Genomic DNA, 17,037 nt, shown 5'->3' with positions numbered 1-17,037 from the left:
CTATTAACACGGATACCCTAGAATTGGGGAGCCGAATTAGCACCGTCTATTTGGCCGATTCCAGGAAGACCCAAGGGACCTCGCTTCGCTGCGCAATTTCTAGAGCTGCAGCACCCAGCGGAAACCACAACCTCAAAGTCCGCCCATGACTTCATCGGGTGATTCTGTCGCCCAGATACGGCCCGTTTCCTAGCCAAGAACCCCCGCGAGGTCTCCGCCTCGAGCCCCGGCTGGCCTATCAGGACCCAACCCAACAGAAGCAGCCCACCCGGCTGCCCCTCAGACGTCCGTCGAAGATTTTCTTGGCACTGAACGTCGAGCCGCCAAAACGTCGTCCCCAAAGTCACAAGGCGCCTTTTGGCGCGCCTTTAACAGGAGACCACCAGTTGCTACCAAACATAAATCTAATTCGCGCAGGTCCAGGTCGTCATCATTGTCTGCTTCGTCTGGTCTGCTCCATCTGTGCTCCGTGGTCTTTCTGGTGCTGTTCTTTGTAAGTCGGTCCCATATAGGCTCAAAGAGAGCTCTTTTATGTCACGCAGCACCTACCCCGCCGTGTCCGCCCCCAGTGCCCCGCATCAGCATCCATCATCACTCTCCATCATACCTCCCAGCTACCATGTGCCAACAGCCCCTACAGCCCCCTTCGATTCCTCCAACGCGCACCACCTATTCTTATACCTAACCCCAACCTCCAACTAACCATTGGCGCAGGCCCTCCAGTTCTTTCTCCGTGACGCAAAGCTATTTTATTCTGATATCTTCAACAACGCCCGCCCACTCTTCAGAGCTGCGCACTCGCCCCCCGCCGGGAACCACCACCAAACCCTTCCAACGTGCGGCAACCCCATCTCCGTCCCCTTTCCAACTCGAGCTCCAGTTTCAAGTCCTCTCAAGATGACCCTCGAAGCCCAAAGCGCGGCCATTGTCGCCCAGTTCGACTACACAGATGATCATGTGAATAGCGCAGTCAATGAATTTCGCCGCCAAATGAGTGAGTTAACTAGGTAGCTTGATCCCCTGATAGCTTTGTCCTAACCCACTATGTCGCACAGCGGAGGGTTTGGAGAAGGACGGAACCAGTCTGAGTCAAATTCCCACATACGTGACGGGCGTGCCCAATGGTACTGAGAAGGTTAGTGCACAGTTTGGTGAACATGGGCCGCACCTTGTGCTTGTTGCTGATATCTGCTCCAGGGTTTGTACATGGCTGTCGACCTTGGGGGAACCAACTTTCGTGTTTGCTCCATCCAGCTCAACGGCGACACCACATTCAACCTGACCTTCACCAAGGTCGCCATCCCCAGAAAGCTCATGGTTGCCAAGACGGCGCAAGAGTTGTTCGCTTTCCTCGCCAAGCAGATCGAACTGTTCCTCCAGAAGCATCACGAGGACCACTTCGAGCAGCATGTTCGCCGACGGATGACCATGAGCTCCCCAGACGGCTACAAGGACGAGCACGTTTTCCGGTTGGGCTTCACTTTCAGCTTTCCAGTACAGCAAGTAGGAATCAACAAGGGCACTCTCATAAGATGGACGAAGGGCTTTGACATTCCTGATGCTGTTGGCAAGGACGTATGCGCGCTCCTCCAAGACGAGATCGACAAGCTCCACCTCCCCGTCAAGGTGGCTGCTCTTGTCAACGACACAGTCGGTACCCTCATGGCCCGCTCTTACTCTTCTCCAGGCAAGACCGGCACCGTGCTGGGTGCCATCTTCGGCACCGGCACCAACGGCGCGTACGTTGAGAAGCTTTCCAACCTGAAGAAGCCCCTCTCCGGCGAGTATGACAAGACCACCGGAGAAATGGTTATCAACACCGAGTGGGGCTCGTTCGACAACCAGCTCAGTGTTCTTCCCAACACCGCGTGGGACGTTGCCCTTGATAAGGCGAGCCCCAACCCCGGTATCCAGATGTACGAGAAGCGTGTGTCGGGCATGTTCTTGGGTGAGATTCTGCGTCTGGTTATTATTGATCTCCTGAAGGACCCCAAGGTCTCTTTCTTCAAGGACGAGAACTCTAGCTCCAACGACTGGAAATCAACCACCAATATTGCCTCAGACTCGAGCATCTACACCCAGTGGGGTCTCGACACGGCCATCATGTCGGTCGCCGCGGCTGACAACACCCCCGAGCTCTCGACGCTCCGCGGCGAGCTCGAAAAGCAGTTGGGCATCTACTCTGCTGGCCTGGATGATGCCCAGGCTTTCAAGGCTATTGCCAACGCCATTGGCCGCCGCTCCGCGCGCCTTTCCGCTGTCGCCATTGCCGCCATTGTCCTGCAGACAGGCAAGCTCACGGATTCCGCCAACGCCGACGAGCCCATCGACATCGGTGTTGACGGCAGCTTGGTCGAGCACTACCCCTACTTCAGGGATATGATCTACGAGGCTCTGCGCGCTATTGACGGCATTGGTGAGGAGGGCGCCAAGCGCATCCGCATTGGCATCGCGAAGGATGGGTCCGGTGTCGGTGCTGCCTTGATCGCCCTTGTCGCTGCCGGGATGGAGAAGAGGTTGACCACGGCTGATTACCTCGGCGAGCTGCGCTCCAACGCCAAAAGTAACAAACTTACTGTTGTGCCAGAGGATGACGCTGCTCAGGACTAGAGGTCGAAAAAGCAGTCAGGCTTCTCACAAACCACGAGCTCGCCCGAGAAACGCTCGAAACGGTCAAGTCGATCGGGTTGGCGGTCGGGCTCAGTATCTCGCTCCTCGAAAAAGGAGGGAGAGCAATGCTGTATTGTCATGTAAGAGTGATATGGCGCAGGTTAGGATACCACGGCCAGGAGGGACAGGGCCATTGCTAGTTGGGGGATTGGGGTCATTCGAACGGGCTGGCTGGGCTGGCGTCTGTCAACACGACACACAAAAGGGATGATGACGAACGAATATATGAACATTCGAAGCTGCAACAACGTTGTTCCCTGCTAGCCCAAAGTGTATAGTTGTGTCTGGGGTTTCATTTAACTTTTTTTCTCTTCTTGTTCTTCTTCTCAGGCCTTTGAAAACGGGTTTGGTTGAGGGTTTGACACGCTACAAACAATGGTAGTATGGTTAGTATGGATGGTAGGGTGGGAAAGGGAAGGGATGGGTTTGATTTGACAATAAGCACACACAACACACATACATACGCACGCCCCTCGAAAAGTAAGGCTTTCTTGTTTTTCACTTTTTGGTTTTTGTTAAATAGTATTTGTTTTTATCGTGGCTTGCTTTGCTTTGGGGGTCTATCGAAGTTCGTTAGCGTCGTCATTGTGAGGAACCTGGTGACGAATCCAAAGTCCCTCTATTCATAATTGATTATTGACCGAAGTTATGCGGTGTGTTTCCAGTTTTTCCTTTGGAATCCACTTGTGAAAGCGAGAAAAATACGGCCCTCGCATGTCCTCTTGCTGCTTCAGAGAGCCGTCTGCGTTTTTTTCACATGGCTGAGAGGTGAAGAGAAAACATTACATTTTTCTATCTTTCGTTTTAAACACCATATTTAAAAAACCGATTGTTGGCCCCCGCCGCCCAATCTCCCGCTCTAAGAAACAACGCAAAAAAAAGCTTGCTGTATTAAGTCCACGTGTCTTTTCATGTGTTACTGTCTCCCTGCTCTATATCATCCTGTGTCTCGTGTATGCACCCACACCTGTATATATAATTAAACCAACGTCTATCCCTCATTCCAACCCAATACCAGGAAATTTCTCTAAAAAACCTGCTCTGACGAACAAAGCAACCCCCATATTTCACTGCCCAAACGCCGCCGAAGGGTAAGCCCTCTCCTTCTTCTTTCCAATCCTAGAGCTGCTCCTCGAACTAGTCGTCGAAGACCCAGCGCCGCCGCTCCCACTTCTCGGAGGGGGGACAAGCCCGCCGCCGGCCACCATTTCCGCGGGAAGGTCGTTCCATTCCGTTTCTGGCCTTCTATTTTGAAATGACAAGGACGTGGTAGACGAAGCAGGCGAGACAATGGGCGATTTCTTCGGGAGCCCAGGGGCGGCGCTGCTCGTGGAGAGTAAAGACCCCGTTGGTGGTGGCAAGTTGACTGCTGCTGTCAAGACGCTAGGTGTTGTTTGTGGCTGTGGTGAACGGATTGTAGTCGGTTGGGGAAGAGGGGCAGTTCCAGGACCGATGTGCCGTGATACTATCCAGGCTGTGTCGGGTCGTAGTTTGAAGTAGTACCCCTTGACCGGACCGGAACTGTCCCGTTCAAACCCGCGGGCTTGGTACCACTTTAGTCCTTCCTCGTTTTCGGTCCAGACGTGAGCGTAGATTGTTCTCGCGTCGATAGTCGTTCCCACTGCTGGGAGCAGGGTGGCGGAGGCGATGATGTGGTCTAGGGCTGCGGCGGCCAGGCCGAGGGAGCGGTACGGGGAGAGGAGGGCGAGGGACTGTATGTAGATTGCGTGGTAGGGAGTGTTGAGGGAGACGGAAGGGGAGGGTTTGAGGTTACTCCCCAGGGGGGGTGGGGGGTTGGCTAAGGGTTGGCCGTTGGCGTCGAGGAAGAAGTTTGGTTCGAGACGGCAGACTAGACCGCCGATGAGCTTGGGGGTGTCGGAGGGGGTGTCTTGCCAGAGGATGGCGCGGGAGAAGAGGCCCGAGACGAGGGGGTCGAGGACTTTGGAGTAGAAGGAGTCTGGGTAGGCTACGGGGAGGAGGAGGGCGTTGATTCGGCGGAGAGCGGGGATGTGGTGCTCTTCGAGGGGGACGATGGTCGCGCCGGAGGGAATGGAGGGCGGCGAAGGGAGGACGGCGATGGTTGGGGGGAGGGTTATTGGGATAGGGCCGGTCGTTTGGGCGGCAACGGGTGAGGGATATCTTGGTGATTCAGTTATTGGAGGTAGCGGCGGCGCTGGGGGAGGAGGAGCCGCCGCTGGTGCTGACTTGGTCGTGTCATTGTCCGTGGTGTTCTGGGTGCCGTCTTGGAGTTTGTCTTGAGGCGGGGCACCCGATGATGGAGGGGCAGCGTAGGCTGGTTGAGGTTTGGGCTGGAAGAATGAGCGGATGGATGACTGCTGTGGGTGCGACATGATGTGTGGTTGTATGGGTTGCTTCAGTGTCATAAGCTAGACATGTTCTTCTGTGGCTGTGGTGATGGTATTAGTAGAGGTGGAAGTTTATGCTTGTCAACAAACAACCGGAATGTTCTTTGCGATTGAAGACCCCTGACGGGCACCCCCTAGAACGTCAAACGGGTTCATGGAAAACGCTCAAACCCTGTTTTGATTGGTCCCCGCGAACTGACGTTCCCCGCCTGCGTGCGCTTTGCTGCATCGAGGCAACGGGGACGAATCGCAATCGATGATGGAATTTGATATTGGAAGATCCCCCGTTTTCTGCCACGTCGAGTGTAATATTTCATACATACATGCAGCCTCAGCCTCATCACGCATTTATTACTAGGAACTAGACGAGATCGAATTGTACTCCACATCGAATCAGTTCAAGTCCGAGACACGACAGCAAGCCAGGAGCACAGAGATCCCTAACCCCGGCCTATCGCAAAGCTGCAGCGGTCCCAGCTCACAGGGATCATTCCGCCCGCGCCTGCTGTTAGCTCCCGCTAAACCTTGGTACCTCAACCCCCTACAGCGAAAATAGGTGACGGCTGAGACAGCTTTTTTCCCTCTTCATATCATCGATAACTTTTTTGCCTGCTCGTCAAACCATCCGCGACACCAGCCCTCCGCTTCAAGAGAGCTGTATTCTGCAGACGAATCTTTTGCCCACCTACCGTTTACAAGGCCTGCATCAGATTTGTGGTGCAGAACAGCCGAGCTATGTACTAGCGGAGGAGGAGGCTGACTTTTTTCTGCATCTCCCAAGTCGCGGGAAGGCGACCCAAAAAATTGGTAGCCGGTTCAATTAGCAAGGTTGGCCTGAATGGTGTCGGTTGGCTTTGCAAGACAACCCCAAAACCATCCCACACGACGACTTTCAGCCTTCTTCTGTTCGCCGTTCAATTTGCTGGACGGCAACCAATACAGAGTATGTCATCAGGAACGGGAGACACCGGCCTTGCCGGCATCGTCATCGCTCCCGAGGATGCGACTTCAATGGACAAGCTTGTAAGTTTGGCTGCCGGTCGCGTTGCGCCCCCTCGCTTGGGCCTGTCTGCCTCGTGCTGCCCACCTTTGCACGCTTGCTAACAGGATCGGTCTTGTTTCTCTTTGCTACAGGCGCACTCAGTGCTCGACGACATTCTTTACGATCTTGTTCATGATTTGTTGATTAGGGTCCACCGGGACGAGAAGTCGGCTCGCGCCAACACAGCCGCCATCAAGGTCGAGAAGCTCGCACTCGGTGCCATAGATGGCTCAACACCAGACCAAAGACCCGACGTCGAGATTGAGACAGACGCGGCAATCTACAAAGATGGAAGAGTGACACTCAAGGGCAACCCCCTCAAAACAACCAAGGAGGTCCTCTGCCCAAGATGCAATCTCCCAAAACTATTACACCCAACAGACGGGAAAGGTGCGAAGAAGCCAGACCCCGGTGTCATCTACTGCAAGAGACACCCATACATAGAGAAGCCGGGTTTCGATATCTACGGCCAGACCTGGGTCGCTCCAGGGCCAGGCCGAGGCAAAAAGAAGAAGGATATGGAAAAGAAAGACCTCAACGATCCAAACTCGCCAGTCCCAGGCACAGAAGGCAGCGCCAAGGATCGGCCACCCAACGTGCTCAGTTTCCCCAGCGCGACTTGTAGCAAGTGCAAGCGCTGTATCCTGGTGACGCGTCTCAACAATCATATGGGGTCGTGTATCGGCAACAGTGGGCGAAATGCGAGTAGGGCAGCAGCCCAAAAGATCAGCAACAGCAATGGCGGCAGCCAAAACAATGACAACACGCCACCAGGCAGCCAGAAGGGCACACCACTTCCCGGCAGTCGTGCTGCTAGTCCCAAGAAGCGGGATATGGACGATCCTGATGACGATGCCGAGGAATCAGATGCTTCCAAACCCAAGAAGAAGATCAAACTGGCCACCACTTCTCTCAACAAGAAGGTCACTCTGAAGGCGGCAAATACCACCAAGAAGGAAAAAGCCAAGGCCAGCTCCATGCTCAACGTTGAGCAGAAAGTGGATGATGAAGATGGAAAGAACTCAACAGTGCAGGTTGCCCCCAAGAAGACCAACCCAAAGGGCCCGTCGCCGGTGAAGAACAAGATCAAAGTGGCAAAGCCTACTCAACCGTCGCCCGCTGGAAAGGCGAAGATCAAAGTTAGAGAACGCGACCTAGAGAGTGAGTCTTCTGGCACGCTGTCCTCGCCCCCACGCTGACCGATTAGCATCGGTCTCGCCTTGACGGCAACAACGGACGAGCGACAACGGTTGCTTCTCGGTCAGAAGTACTTTTATTCTGCTTCTACACAACTGCATTGGTTAAGGGGTTATGGTGGTTTTTGCATTGCTCACAGGCGTTTTCTGCATTTCAATGGACACCCAGCATCCGCAAGGATAGTATTGCGAAAGAAAAGGGACAGCGGTTGCGCCACGGCGCTTCTATAAGATGGCAAATGGCAACAGTCGAGGACAGTGGAAGAAGAGAGGATAGCAAGATATGGCTGGACAGCAGCCGGCTGGACGGGCACATGTTGTATAAATGAAGTGAATAGAACTGTCTATTCTTGCCTCTCACATGACGTACATTAAGTTTCAATATAAATCAGAGTCCATTCGTCCTTCTGAAGTAGAGGAGTGAACATGGTTTGTTTACAGTGTGCATACAGTGGGCGTCTGTAGATCCGGCAGCGCTTTCAAGGCATTGCTACAGTGCGATTACTGTGGAGTTCAACCACAAGCTTCAGTCGCATCCAGTTTGGGTTCATCAGTCTCATCCATCTTTCTCACTGTTTACAAAACCACTTGATATTGGCAACAACCTCGGCCGAATTACAGTTTTCAGCTTATTGATTCAACAAGGGCTCTTTTTTTTCCACATTACGAATAGCAATTGGCCCTCATCCACTCACCAAACAAACTCACCGCACCTTTCACAAACAAAACAAACCACCGCCCACAAGCAAAGATGGCGCCTACAAACGTCGTCCTCGAGACCACCATGGTATTCCTCGTCACCCTTTTTCCTACGAAGTAATTAATAGAACTGACGTCAAAGAGCAGGGCAACATAGTCTTTGAGCTGTACAACGACCACGCCCCGAAGACGTGCACCAACTTTTCCACCCTGGCCCAGCGGGGGTACTACAACGGGACGATATTCCACCGCATCATCAAGGATTTCATGATTCAGGGGGGTGACCCGACGGGCACAGGGAGAGGCGGGGCGAGCATTTACGGGGAGAAGTTTGAGGATGAGCTTAGGGGGGATTTGAAGCGTGAGTTATACAAGGAATTCGTCGCTTGAGAGGGCGGCGATGCTAATGCGAGGAAATAGACACCGGGGCTGGCATCCTCAGTATGGCCAACGCGGGCCCAAACACCAACGGGAGTCAGTTTTTCATCACGTTGGCTCCGACGCCGTGGCTGGATGGGAAGCATACTATTTTTGGGAGGGTGAAGAAGGGGATCAGGGTTGTGCAGAGGATGGGGTTGGTGCCGGTTGATAAGGGGGATCGGCCGGTGGAGGAGGTCAAGATTGTGAAGGCTTATGTTGCGGAGGAGGGGGCTGAGGATGAGTAGGTGGATGTGAGATCTTGAGGCATGGTATAGCATGAGCTTCCTGAAAAACTATTTCACCGATCCTTAAACTTCGCATTCGGACTGTCTTAGTTGCTTCACAATTGGCTTGATTCTCGGCTTTACGTGAAGAAAAGGGGGTTAAAAGCCTGCAGCTGGTGCCCAATCCCAGACAAGACTCATACTGATCAACTCAGAGCCAGGCAGAATAGAGATCTTCTCGGGGGGTGAAATATCACTCACGATCCGAACAACGGTGATCTGACGATCATGGGCATATGTGCGCCATCTAACATGAGGATAACATCACCTTCCAACAACATAGCCTTCTCCCTTGATCGTGACCGAGTCCCTGTTATCCCGAGCATCGATAACTACCGGGTGGGTCAGCTTCAGAACCGAACGTGTGAGTTGTTGGTCTAGATGCGACCAGGAAATGTTATAGTCTGACAGCAGGGCGCCAGGGTCGTCTGAGCACATGCCGAGCAGAGCATATACCTTATCACGGCGGTCCATTGCTTCGCGGTGGCGATACTTGTCGATAAGATCACTCAGGGGGCGGCCGAGACTGAGAGAAAACCGTGAGCCGTCGTTCTCTAGGTGTCGAGGTTTTCGGTCTGTATTCTTCATCAAAACATAGTGGGTTCGATTGGGGTACGTAAGAACTGCATCTCCGGATCGTGCTTGGGTTGCCATGTGCGCATAACGCTGCCGATGTCTGAGCAGAGCGCCTGGCCGCTGAGGTCGCCACTGCCGCACTCGATAACAATGCGGCGAGTGGCGAGTGGCCGCTACTTCCTGAACTACCCAGATGCGCTTGAACCAAGGGCGGTTGAGGAGCTTCCTGATATCCTGCTTGTCCAGAGACCCAATCTCATGGGTGTCAATGAACTCCTCAGTTCGGCTCGGAGCTGCCCGACGGGGTATAATTGGAAGCCGCCCGTGACGGCGCATATTCGGGAAGTGTTTCGGTTTCAATATACTTTCCTTCCATTCTTTCTCATCATCTGGCAATGTGGCAAGCGATCGGATCGTTCTCATAGCTCTGCCACTCGCCTCTGTTGCGGGTGCTAGCCAGACAACCACAGCTCTCGCTCTGGCGTAGATCTTCGCCATGTACTCAACTCGATGATCTTTTTCGTCGTCATCGCTTTGGTTGATGCAAATGGCGTCAATCCAAAAAAAAAAAATGCCCTCTATCCAGGGACACGCAGACTCAAAAGCGCTGCATGGAGGTTTTCACCGACGATGAATTCACAGCCATCGACGAGTATGAAAGGAGGATTCTTCCCGAGTGGTGGCGAGCCCCAGACGTGGGACAAGGCTTCGTATAACCCGGTTTCTCTGTGTCCTCAAAATTGGATATTCGATATGCTGCAACTGATAATGGCGGAGACGTCGGGATTCGGTTGTATTCGAAGGAGACGGATGTTGCCATTCGGAAGTGAACGATATACGTAGGGCTTGTCTTTCAGAAGAATGATAGAAGGGATAGAATCCTCGAACTGGGAACAACAGGGGGTGGCAGGAAGGGGCAAAGAGCACTGGGAGATAGAAATGCTTTCTTTGGCTTCCATCTTTCTATACAAAAGTGCTGATGTTCAAGAGGGGTAATCTTGAACCTTGCTGTGAAACAGGCTGAGAGTGAGCAATGACAGTCGAAGAGAGAGCTGGGAATCAAATAAAAACAGCTCCTAGCCAAACAACCAACACCAGCTTCGAGTCAAGGCTACACCAGCAGAAAAACCACGAACGGCCTCAAAGAATTGTAACCACACCACATATTGGTGGTGAGCCTCGCCAAGAGAAGACACCTTGGGTAGTGCTGTCTACAGGAAGGCAACAAACCGAAGAGTCGAGCAGGTTAGTTGAACTTGGCAAATCGCGACTTGCAGGTAAGAACAATGAACTCGGGGGGCTGCGAGCGTGGGTCAGAAATGGGAGATCAACTGACAAAATCAACAGAAGACACATCAAGCCGTACATTGCCTCCAACTCAGCAGACTTCATATCCCACAAAGAAGCAGGGAGGCGTAGCCTTTAAGTCTGATCCAGAGCGCAGTCCAGCCTCGAGGCACTCGAAGAAGATCGTGCCTTGGTGATAAAGGGGGGGGTGGCCATCGGCACGTGGGTGGCACAAGGGCCGAGTTGCGAACCAGAAAGTAAATAAAGAAGACCGGCACGGAACTTTAGTAGGCAAAGGTGACACCTATGGCTAACAGAAGAGGCAGTTTGAGCTCTGCAACGGCCAAGAAGCGCGTGCTGAATCACCGATTGAGCTCTCACCCAGGCAGAGACCAGGACAAGCTGCAAATCTTCATCGGGTGATTTGAAGTGTTGTCCTACTTCAAGAAGTCGACAACAGGGAAGGTGGCTGCACTGTGCCAACCTTCGCGTGAAAAGAGACGGGGAGCAAGGCACAAAGGGCAACATTTGGAAGCTTGCCAGCGTGTCCAGGATTACAGTAGGGTGTAGGAAAGATATGTTGGCCTGCGGGTCTATCGGCAAGCTAGGAAGAATAAGGACAAGTTGAGAAAGGCCATCAGCAGAGGAGTAGGGACCTGTAAGTCGAAAAGAAACTCAGGTATCGACTGAGAGAAGGTAAGCTAACCATGGGTTAGGCAGAGTCCCAGAGAAATGACTGGGCAGCAGGACCACGTCCAAGAGAACAAGAGCGGCAGTTGATCCTCCCATTAAGAGTTTTTTTCTTTTTCCCACAAGTGCCAAGGGTTCTCGTAATTAAAGAGAAGACCGGTATATTGCAAAAGCTCTTGGAACTACGGCGGCCAAGACGGGACAACTAACTGAGGAGCAGGCAAAGGGCGGAGAATCGACTGGGTCGACCGAGTAACCTGTATGTACCACCACGATCCAGCCACCCAAGCAACCCAAGCAATAGCATCCACTAGCGGCGAGGGGAGTCCGCAGGCGAAACACCACAAATGGAATCGAGACGTGCGTACAGGCTAGAGGCAGCTTTGAGATGTGCAGTCCAGCCCGGATCTCTGCTTCCGACGCCATACGTCGAGAAGTTCTTCTTTGCCGCCAAGCAGGGGTATGCGGGCTCGAGACTGTCGATGCTAGCAGGCTGGACAAGTAGGGGGAAGTTCTGCTGTGCTACCTGGCCGCCAAACATGCCCGACGCAACCATGCTGGCAACCTGCGAAGTGATGACATTGTTCGTCACGTGGAAACTGACAAGCTTTGGGTCGTATTTCTTGGGGAGGAAGCCAAGCAGATGGTGGTAGACTTGGTACAAATCATTGCCGTGCTGCCAGCTATCGTCAAGCCCTCCGCGGGTGATCTGTGGAAACTGACAAGTTCCGTGAAATCCTCGAAGCACCATGGGATTCGCTGAGGAGTTGTACACTATCCAGTAGGTGTTGGCGGAATGGTTGGCACCGTAGGTCGGTGACGGCGCGCCGTAATGGAAGAGGGCCTCGTCGTCGCAGTACCACAGATAGGGCTCCAGGGGGAAGGCATTGGCGGCATACGGGGTGCGTTTATGGTACCGGTGAATTACCTCGACGTATGCGGGAACATATGAAGCGTTCACCTTTGGATATTCAGTGCGCCGGACATGCGGCATATTGCACCAGTTGTACGTGCCAAAGTAAAAAAAAGTTGGCAAGCGAATTTGAAAGGAGAGGAATTTACGATACCGTACGGAACTCCATCTGGCAGTGTCGAGGAATTCAAAACAAATCCATAGATTCCGGTGCCGTTAATTGCTGAACTGAGGCTGTTTATTCTCGAGGAGATTGGCGCATGCCAACTCATATTCACCAGTAAACTCGTACCAATCTTTGCAGCTGGTATTACAGACAGGCTTCGGAGGAAAAGGCTGGTTGCGCATTCGAAGAGTGGCGTTGGCACATAGTAGCTTGCTGGTATCAATACAAATAGCAACCACCACATCGTAAGTTGTTTAGCCGTGTAGGGCTATACACTCAGCTTGGGCAAGATCGGATGGAAATTGAGAAAGTCGGATTTGCAGAGACAGGATTTCCTGTTCCCGAAAATTGCAGCCTGCGTGATACACAGGCCCCAAGCGGTTGACAATAAGAATAGTGACTACAGGCTCGCGACGTGGCGCTCACTTACCGCAGAAGCAACCACCACCAGTCAAGCTCCAGAAGCCCTGGCGGTTCGGAGGTGTTGGCACCAACCCATCACACCCGAAATGGTGGACCATGGAATCCCCGTATTTTCTTTAATCCTCTTTTTCTACTAGCTAAATTCGAGCTATTTCGACAGAACTCCTTGGGGGATACTGATAATCATCAAAATTGGGCAAGTTCACTGGGCAAGGAGCCGTTCCCCCAGCTTCGCCCACCAATCACGCCAATCAACAATCTTCCTTCCAAGTCGAGCTTCTTCGGCAGCAAAGACCATGGCATGGCTCATAAAGGCCTCCTTCAAGGTGCAGCCAACATATTTCGCTTGCGCCTGCTCCACGCTGAGTTTGCCGTTGATGACAGCCTCGACAGCCTGTGAGAAACTGTTCATCAGACCACCGTCACCACCGCCATGACCGCCACCGGCCTTTGGAGGGGTGAAGACTTTCACGGCCTCCGGGTCCCGGAACTTGTCAAATGTGTAGACTCGAATCTCGTTGCTGTCGTACTGTATCTCTCCGCGAGTGCCCGAAATTTTGCCCCGCCGCTTGGACTGGGCTTCCGTAAAAGCGGCCATGTGGAAGACTGCGGTCTTGGGTCCGCGGTCGTGAAATTCCTGGCCGCTGACGGCGCGAGAGTCGTCATCCCAGGTTAGAGTGACAATTTGATCGTCAAGGACGTCATTGTCGGACTCCCAGACGCAACGGCCATACCACTGCTTGGACTCGATGGTGGCTCTTGGTGTAGAGGCGTCGTAGTCTGCAGAAAGAACCTCTGTCAAGACGGCACGCCCATGATCGGTCCCCAACGTAGCTGTGATATCTTCTATGTCTGGGACGACGACGCATATCGGCCAGTCTCGCTCTCCCTTGTCGTAGAGCTTCTCGACGTACAGCTTCTTGGCACTCCAATCGCAGTTCCGTTCGTGAGGGCACGAGAAGCAATTGGTGGCACTTTCGGCTGCCGCCGGTTTTCGATGCTTGGTGAAGAGTGACAGGTTGCCAACTGAGGAAACCAGGCTAGGCATGTGCGCCGGTTCTCCAAAGTCCGTCCTGTAGCAGAGTAGCCACAATATGAAGTCGATGTCATGACAAGACTTGCAAAGGAGCGATGGCGCCGCAACGGACTCCTTTCGCCAGTTGCCTCGCACATAAGAGTGTGAGAAGTGGAACCAACCAACTGGCTCTGTGTGCTCGACCGATATGATCTCCCCGATCGCCCTGTCCTCCAACAGGAACCTCCTCAAAAGCATGTTGTGAGGGCTGTATCGCAGGACATGGCCGGTTGAGAAGATCCTTTCTGGACTGTTGGCTCCGAGGCTAACGTATATGTCCTGACAGTCCTGGAGAGATGTTGAAATCGGCTTCTCGCATAGGACGTGCAATTTCAACGGCCCAAACGCCTGCAGGATCTCTTTGTGCGTGTGGTCCTGGGTGCACACAATGATGCCGTCAATCCCAGCATATACCTTCTCACCGGCAGCTTCGGCCTCCCTTCGGTTCGTCTCGTAGTCGAGAAAATGCTGCCACGACTCGAAAGCCTGGTCTTCCCGCGGTGGCCCATCCTCCCAGACATATTTCTTGCCAAAAGAAATCCGTGTCGACTGGACTGGCTCTGCAACCGCAGCAATGATGGCTGACAATCTCTCTCGTCGCACGGCAGACGCATAGGCGGTTCCACGCCGACCGGCGCCAATGACGAGGAACCGAGGCTTGCGATGGACAGCAGAGCTTCGCTCCGAAGCTGTCAACTTCTCCGCATTGGTGTCCTCTGGCCCGTCCATGTCGACTGTTCAGCAGATTAAACTGGGGGGGAATATGAATGTGTCGCAATCTGCAGGCCTGGGTTGTTGGCGCCAGAAAGGGATGCAAACTGTTGTTGGTTTGTCGAAGAGGGGGGCTGGAAGACCATTTCGTTACCAGGCAGTTTTGGACCAAGCGGCTGCGTGTTCGATGTGGTATGAAGCCGAGATTATGTGCCAAGAATATTATACCGATGGTGACATACCATTCTGTCTTGGTCACGGTAGGACATATTTTTCACCGCGTTTAATTTTGTCTGAATTTTGGAACTAATCAAACGGGCTGAACTTGGTGTAGCTGCCGACTTTGAAGTGGCTCGCTCCTGTCTGCTCGGCTATCTCGACTCAGTTCGGTCCTACATGAACAGGTTCTTTGCAGAAATCGACAAGGCAACTGCGAGGAAGCAACTGGAATTTGATCAACAAAGGAGAAAAGAGTTTCTGCATCTTGTGAGGATTGCATTGTACGTCATCGGTCTGGATCATGATTCTGCTTATTACTGTTCCATTGTTAACCACCCAACAGTTACAACACAATCGTCATGTTCTTATGGGCATTTTCTTTGCACATCTTCGCGGCATGTCTTCCCCTCGCTATCGTCCCATTCATCTACGCCGTCACATACTTCGTGGCACAAGACATCCTAGGTGCAAGCTGGAGCATCCTTTGGGTCACTATTCGGACCATAATCTCAAAGGACTCACCGTTGCGACGGGAAGCTACCCTTTTGGAGAAGACCCTCGAGCAGGCTCATCAGGAATGGAATGCCTTTAAAATGTCTGCCTTCAAACGACTCTCGAACATGAGGGAAGTGGTGCGCCGAGGACATTTTAAGGAGGCACTCGACACGGAGATGGAATACTTTGGGTTTCTGAGCAGCGTTTGGGCGTATCTTCCTCCGACGCTTAGCCGGCTGCTGTTTGATGATGAGTCGACGGCGAGGTTTATGGACTCTGTGGATTTTGACTGGGGGGTGCTTCATAATTGAGGAGGGAAGGTAGGTAGGGGGTTTATCTTATGGAAGGAGATTGTCAGGTGGTGGATTTAGCATGGGGATTTCCAATCGAATCTTGAGTTTTAACTCTCGTCTATTTATTTGGCTTTAGGAGCAGCATCTGCTGCGTGTGGAATTTTTCAAATCTACCTACCTCAACTAACACGATGACTGACGCGCTTGAATTCCTGTAGCTCACGCACATGCTAATGAACCCCTTGAAAAGTGGGTGCCAAGGAAGTTGTTCTCGAGAGGAAGGTGATCAAAGGATCAGGAACATCTTGCACGGCGAGTTGGTGAGATTGTAGGATAAAAGCAATTGATTATTCTGAAACCCCATCCAAAACGACACTGCATGTCTAAAACGACTAAGCTAAAGTAGCTGATTGTATAGAAATTCACCCCAAGGACACCTCTTGCTTCTATTTACCTTTCTTCTCGACTCCCAGCTCGTGCGCGGGGTACTGAGCGGTCGGCACGAGCTGTTGATGCAGCTTCCTAAAGGCAACCGTGACGGGCTCATGGACTTGAATCTGCTGCTTGGTGTCTGGCATCCACTTCGCGCCAGCCTTGCCCTGCTCGACGAGAGATGCATGGTTGGTAATATCGTCTCCGATCTTGGCCCACGTCTCCGGATTCGCCTTTGCCACTTTCTCCAAGTCGATAACCTTCCACGTTTTCCCAGCAAAGGTCCTGGTCTCGGCCTTCCAGTCGATGGGCTTCAGGGGTGGGTTGAAAATCTCGTATTTGACGTTTCCCTTCTCATCCCTGAGGAGGTTGCCCTTGTCGTCCCTGAGAGCCTTCATCTTGTAGAATGTGTTTTGCTGATTCTTGTCGAACGTGCTTATCATTTCGTCGGCTATAGCACCCTTGAGCGGCGCATCGCGGAGCCAGACTATCCTGCCCGTGAGCAGCCCCACGTTGTTGAGAGCAGTGGCCGCCTGGGTCTTTGCTGGACCGGGGTCCATCGCGTCGATGTGGCTCCGCAACCATGGGATGTACTCACGGTACCCATCGTCCATGAGGCGCACATAGCCATTGCCATGTTCCAGCACCAACCACGGCTTGAAATCGACATCAACTACCCTTGTCATGCTTGGGTCAGTGGCGAGGAGCCGGATGGTGTTTTCAATGTTGTCCCTGTTGTTCGAATTAAACGCCTGATATCTAGGGTTGTTCTTGAGAGATGGGCTGCCATTGGCGCCTTGTCCAGCAATGTATGTCAAAAACTGGGTAGGGTTAGCCATCGGATCAGGCACCTCTAATGTGAACACACCTGGTGAAAGTCGCAACGCCTCCCTTGACCGGGTGTGCAGTTTTTTGCGAGCACTCGCCCAGTGTTCTTTCCCTAAGTGCGAGTCCTTCGGCCTCATATAACATGTAGGCAAGGATACGCTCGGCAGCATGAGCACATGTCGAATTGGGGCCACCTTGGACTTGGCCGATAAGAAATACTCCCAGCAGAAGCCAGGAGGAGAGGGACAAAAA

General features: G+C 52.8%; 8 protein-coding genes across 8 annotated transcripts; 4 read left to right on the top strand and 4 right to left on the bottom strand.

Annotated features, from left to right (window-relative positions):
• The first annotated feature begins 85 nt into the window (after positions 1-85).
• GLK1 (glucokinase) lies at positions 86-3,380 on the top strand. The gene is made up of 3 exons (XM_062874788.1): positions 86-994; positions 1,056-1,135; positions 1,198-3,380. Exons 1-3 carry the CDS (start codon positions 898-900, stop codon positions 2,608-2,610), a joined length of 1,590 nt encoding a protein of 529 aa, XP_062737975.1. The 5' UTR covers positions 86-897; the 3' UTR covers positions 2,611-3,380.
• A 357-nt stretch (positions 3,381-3,737) lies between these two features.
• Positions 3,738-5,054, bottom strand: QC761_115100 (uncharacterized protein; the record flags this gene model as incomplete). Its single annotated transcript, XM_062874787.1, has 1 exon — positions 3,738-5,054. One exon carries the CDS (start codon positions 5,052-5,054, stop codon positions 3,738-3,740), a length of 1,317 nt encoding a protein of 438 aa, XP_062737974.1.
• A 265-nt stretch (positions 5,055-5,319) lies between these two features.
• On the top strand, positions 5,320-7,586 carry QC761_115090 (uncharacterized protein). The gene is made up of 2 exons (XM_062874786.1): positions 5,320-6,059; positions 6,171-7,586. The coding sequence occupies exons 1-2, from the start codon at positions 5,982-5,984 to the stop codon at positions 7,275-7,277; spliced, it is 1,185 nt and encodes a 394-aa protein (XP_062737973.1). The 5' UTR covers positions 5,320-5,981; the 3' UTR covers positions 7,278-7,586.
• A 237-nt stretch (positions 7,587-7,823) lies between these two features.
• Positions 7,824-8,886, top strand: cyp1 (Peptidyl-prolyl cis-trans isomerase-like 1). The gene is made up of 3 exons (XM_062874785.1): positions 7,824-8,061; positions 8,121-8,334; positions 8,394-8,886. The coding sequence occupies exons 1-3, from the start codon at positions 8,026-8,028 to the stop codon at positions 8,636-8,638; spliced, it is 495 nt and encodes a 164-aa protein (XP_062737972.1). The 5' UTR covers positions 7,824-8,025; the 3' UTR covers positions 8,639-8,886.
• Positions 8,887-8,941: 55 nt separating this feature from the next.
• QC761_0016800 (uncharacterized protein) lies at positions 8,942-9,751 on the bottom strand (the record flags this gene model as incomplete). The annotated part of the gene is made up of 1 exon (XM_062872023.1): positions 8,942-9,751. The coding sequence occupies one exon, from the start codon at positions 9,749-9,751 to the stop codon at positions 8,942-8,944; it is 810 nt and encodes a 269-aa protein (XP_062737971.1).
• Positions 9,752-11,540: 1,789 nt separating this feature from the next.
• QC761_0016790 (uncharacterized protein) lies at positions 11,541-12,224 on the bottom strand (the record flags this gene model as incomplete). The annotated part of the gene is made up of 1 exon (XM_062872022.1): positions 11,541-12,224. The coding sequence occupies one exon, from the start codon at positions 12,222-12,224 to the stop codon at positions 11,541-11,543; it is 684 nt and encodes a 227-aa protein (XP_062737970.1).
• A 710-nt stretch (positions 12,225-12,934) lies between these two features.
• On the bottom strand, positions 12,935-14,536 carry QC761_0016780 (uncharacterized protein; the record flags this gene model as incomplete). The annotated part of the gene is made up of 1 exon (XM_062872021.1): positions 12,935-14,536. One exon carries the CDS (start codon positions 14,534-14,536, stop codon positions 12,935-12,937), a length of 1,602 nt encoding a protein of 533 aa, XP_062737969.1.
• A 378-nt stretch (positions 14,537-14,914) lies between these two features.
• Positions 14,915-15,543, top strand: QC761_0016770 (uncharacterized protein; the record flags this gene model as incomplete). Its single annotated transcript, XM_062872020.1, has 2 exons — positions 14,915-15,018; positions 15,081-15,543. 2 exons carry the CDS (start codon positions 14,915-14,917, stop codon positions 15,541-15,543), a joined length of 567 nt encoding a protein of 188 aa, XP_062737968.1.
• Between the last annotated feature and the right edge of the window lie 1,494 nt (positions 15,544-17,037).

Source organism: Podospora bellae-mahoneyi (assembly GCF_035222275.1).
Source record: "Podospora bellae-mahoneyi strain CBS 112042 chromosome 1 map unlocalized CBS112042p_1, whole genome shotgun sequence".
Taxonomy (NCBI): domain Eukaryota; kingdom Fungi; phylum Ascomycota; class Sordariomycetes; order Sordariales; family Podosporaceae; genus Podospora; species Podospora bellae-mahoneyi.
Note: the sequence above shows the minus strand (reverse complement) of the source record. Positions and strands in the feature narration are given on the sequence as shown.

What these genes read in the sequence shown, in the direction of transcription:
- cyp1 (XM_062874785.1), top strand. Translation starts at nt 8,026, where the DNA reads ATGGCGCCTACAAACGTCGTCCTCGAGACCACCATG. An exon ending in TCGTCCTCGAGACCACCATG is followed by an intron (nt 8,062 to 8,120) that starts GTATTCCTCGTC and finishes GTCAAAGAGCAG; the next exon opens with GGCAACATAGTCTTTGAGCT. An exon ending in GCTTAGGGGGGATTTGAAGC is followed by an intron (nt 8,335 to 8,393) that starts GTGAGTTATACA and finishes GCGAGGAAATAG; the next exon opens with ACACCGGGGCTGGCATCCTC.
- GLK1 (XM_062874788.1), top strand. Translation starts at nt 898, where the DNA reads ATGACCCTCGAAGCCCAAAGCGCGGCCATTGTCGCCCAGTTCGACTAC. An exon ending in TGAATTTCGCCGCCAAATGA is followed by an intron (nt 995 to 1,055) that starts GTGAGTTAACTA and finishes TATGTCGCACAG; the next exon opens with CGGAGGGTTTGGAGAAGGAC. An exon ending in TGCCCAATGGTACTGAGAAG is followed by an intron (nt 1,136 to 1,197) that starts GTTAGTGCACAG and finishes TATCTGCTCCAG; the next exon opens with GGTTTGTACATGGCTGTCGA.
- QC761_115090 (XM_062874786.1), top strand. Translation starts at nt 5,982, where the DNA reads ATGTCATCAGGAACGGGAGACACCGGCCTTGCCGGCATCGTCATCGCT. An exon ending in CGACTTCAATGGACAAGCTT is followed by an intron (nt 6,060 to 6,170) that starts GTAAGTTTGGCT and finishes TCTTTGCTACAG; the next exon opens with GCGCACTCAGTGCTCGACGA.